We start from the raw sequence: 1,148 nt of genomic DNA on the forward strand, positions 1-1,148 counted from the left end.
AGTATAATTAGAATGTTCAAGTCAAGGAGGAGAGGTGGGCAGGGTATGTAGCATGAATGAGGGAGAGAAGGAATGCATATAGAATATTGTTCGGAAAGCTGGAAGGAAAGAGACCACTGGGAAGACCAAGACGTAGGTGGGTGGACAATATTAAAATGGACTTCAGAGAGATAGGATGGGATGGTATGGATTGAACTGATCTGGTTCAAGATAGGGACTGGTGGAGGGCTCTTCTGAACAAGGTAATGAACCTTCGGGTTCCGTAAAATGCTGGGAAGTTCTTGAGTAGCTGCACAATTGACAGGTTCTCAAAAAGGGCTCAGATCCGTGAGTGAGTTTTACATGTATGTGCTTCGCCTTGCCTTCTTGATGTGACAGCGTGAACTGAGTTCTTTCCGCCTTCTCTTCAGAGTGTGATGTGTACTTCTCGTAGGGTGCACGTTTATGTGTTGTTTTTGTTCCTAGTTTCAATGTGCACTCAATCATGACGTCACATTCAAGAAGGCAAGAAGAAACATTATACATAAAAACTAAAAATACTATTATAAGTGAATCGTACCAGTAACATATAAAAACTTTTCAGCGAACCCCGGAAGATAACCACCACCTACAAAGACAAACAACATGGAACTTCACACTATAACGACGAAAGAGCTTAAAAAATTTAAAAACTTTTACAAATTTTAATAATAATTACACGTATTATAAAGTGACATGCAGGCGTTTCTAGGAAATGAACTGGCAAACACGTCACCGCGGAGGTAAGATTCTTGGCCAAAATGTCGCTGGGTGTTGGGCAGAGGTTTTCATAGATACGAAAACTGGAAGTTGTAAACTCTTGACCAGAGCGTTGCTGCGAAATTACACACGTTGATATGGAGATGTGGGTTCCTGGAGACCGAATTGGTACGTAACACGTTCCCGTGTCAACGGACAGGTAACAAACATTTTCCATGGTTAGCTCTACACTATAACAGGTGCCGTGAAGATAAGACTGCATTCATTCTTCGTTCGTCATTCGTCCTTCGTAATTCATTCGTAAATCAGAACCAAGTCAGTCACAGTGGAAGAGAAGACACTCGTAGTCCAGTAAGGAATGGAGCGAGTCTTCGGCACTCGCTGACGGTGATCCCTGGTAATTTATTGTA

The 1,148-nt window shown here is 42.2% G+C and overlaps 1 protein-coding gene across 1 annotated transcript in view; it reads right to left on the bottom strand.

Moving 5' to 3' along the window:
* Positions 1-486, bottom strand: part of LOC111867957 (zinc finger protein ush) — a 50,697-nt gene extending 50,211 nt beyond the window's left edge. Inside the window, exon 1 of the mRNA XM_023858203.1 lies at positions 363-486. Coding sequence (XP_023713971.1) covers positions 363-486 — 124 coding nt within the window. The remainder of the gene's footprint in view (positions 1-362) is intronic.
* Positions 487-1,148: the final 662 nt, after the last annotated feature.

Source organism: Cryptotermes secundus, unplaced genomic scaffold (genome assembly GCF_002891405.2).
Source record: "Cryptotermes secundus unplaced genomic scaffold, Csec_1.0 scaffold337, whole genome shotgun sequence".
NCBI lineage: Eukaryota > Metazoa > Arthropoda > Insecta > Blattodea > Kalotermitidae > Cryptotermes > Cryptotermes secundus.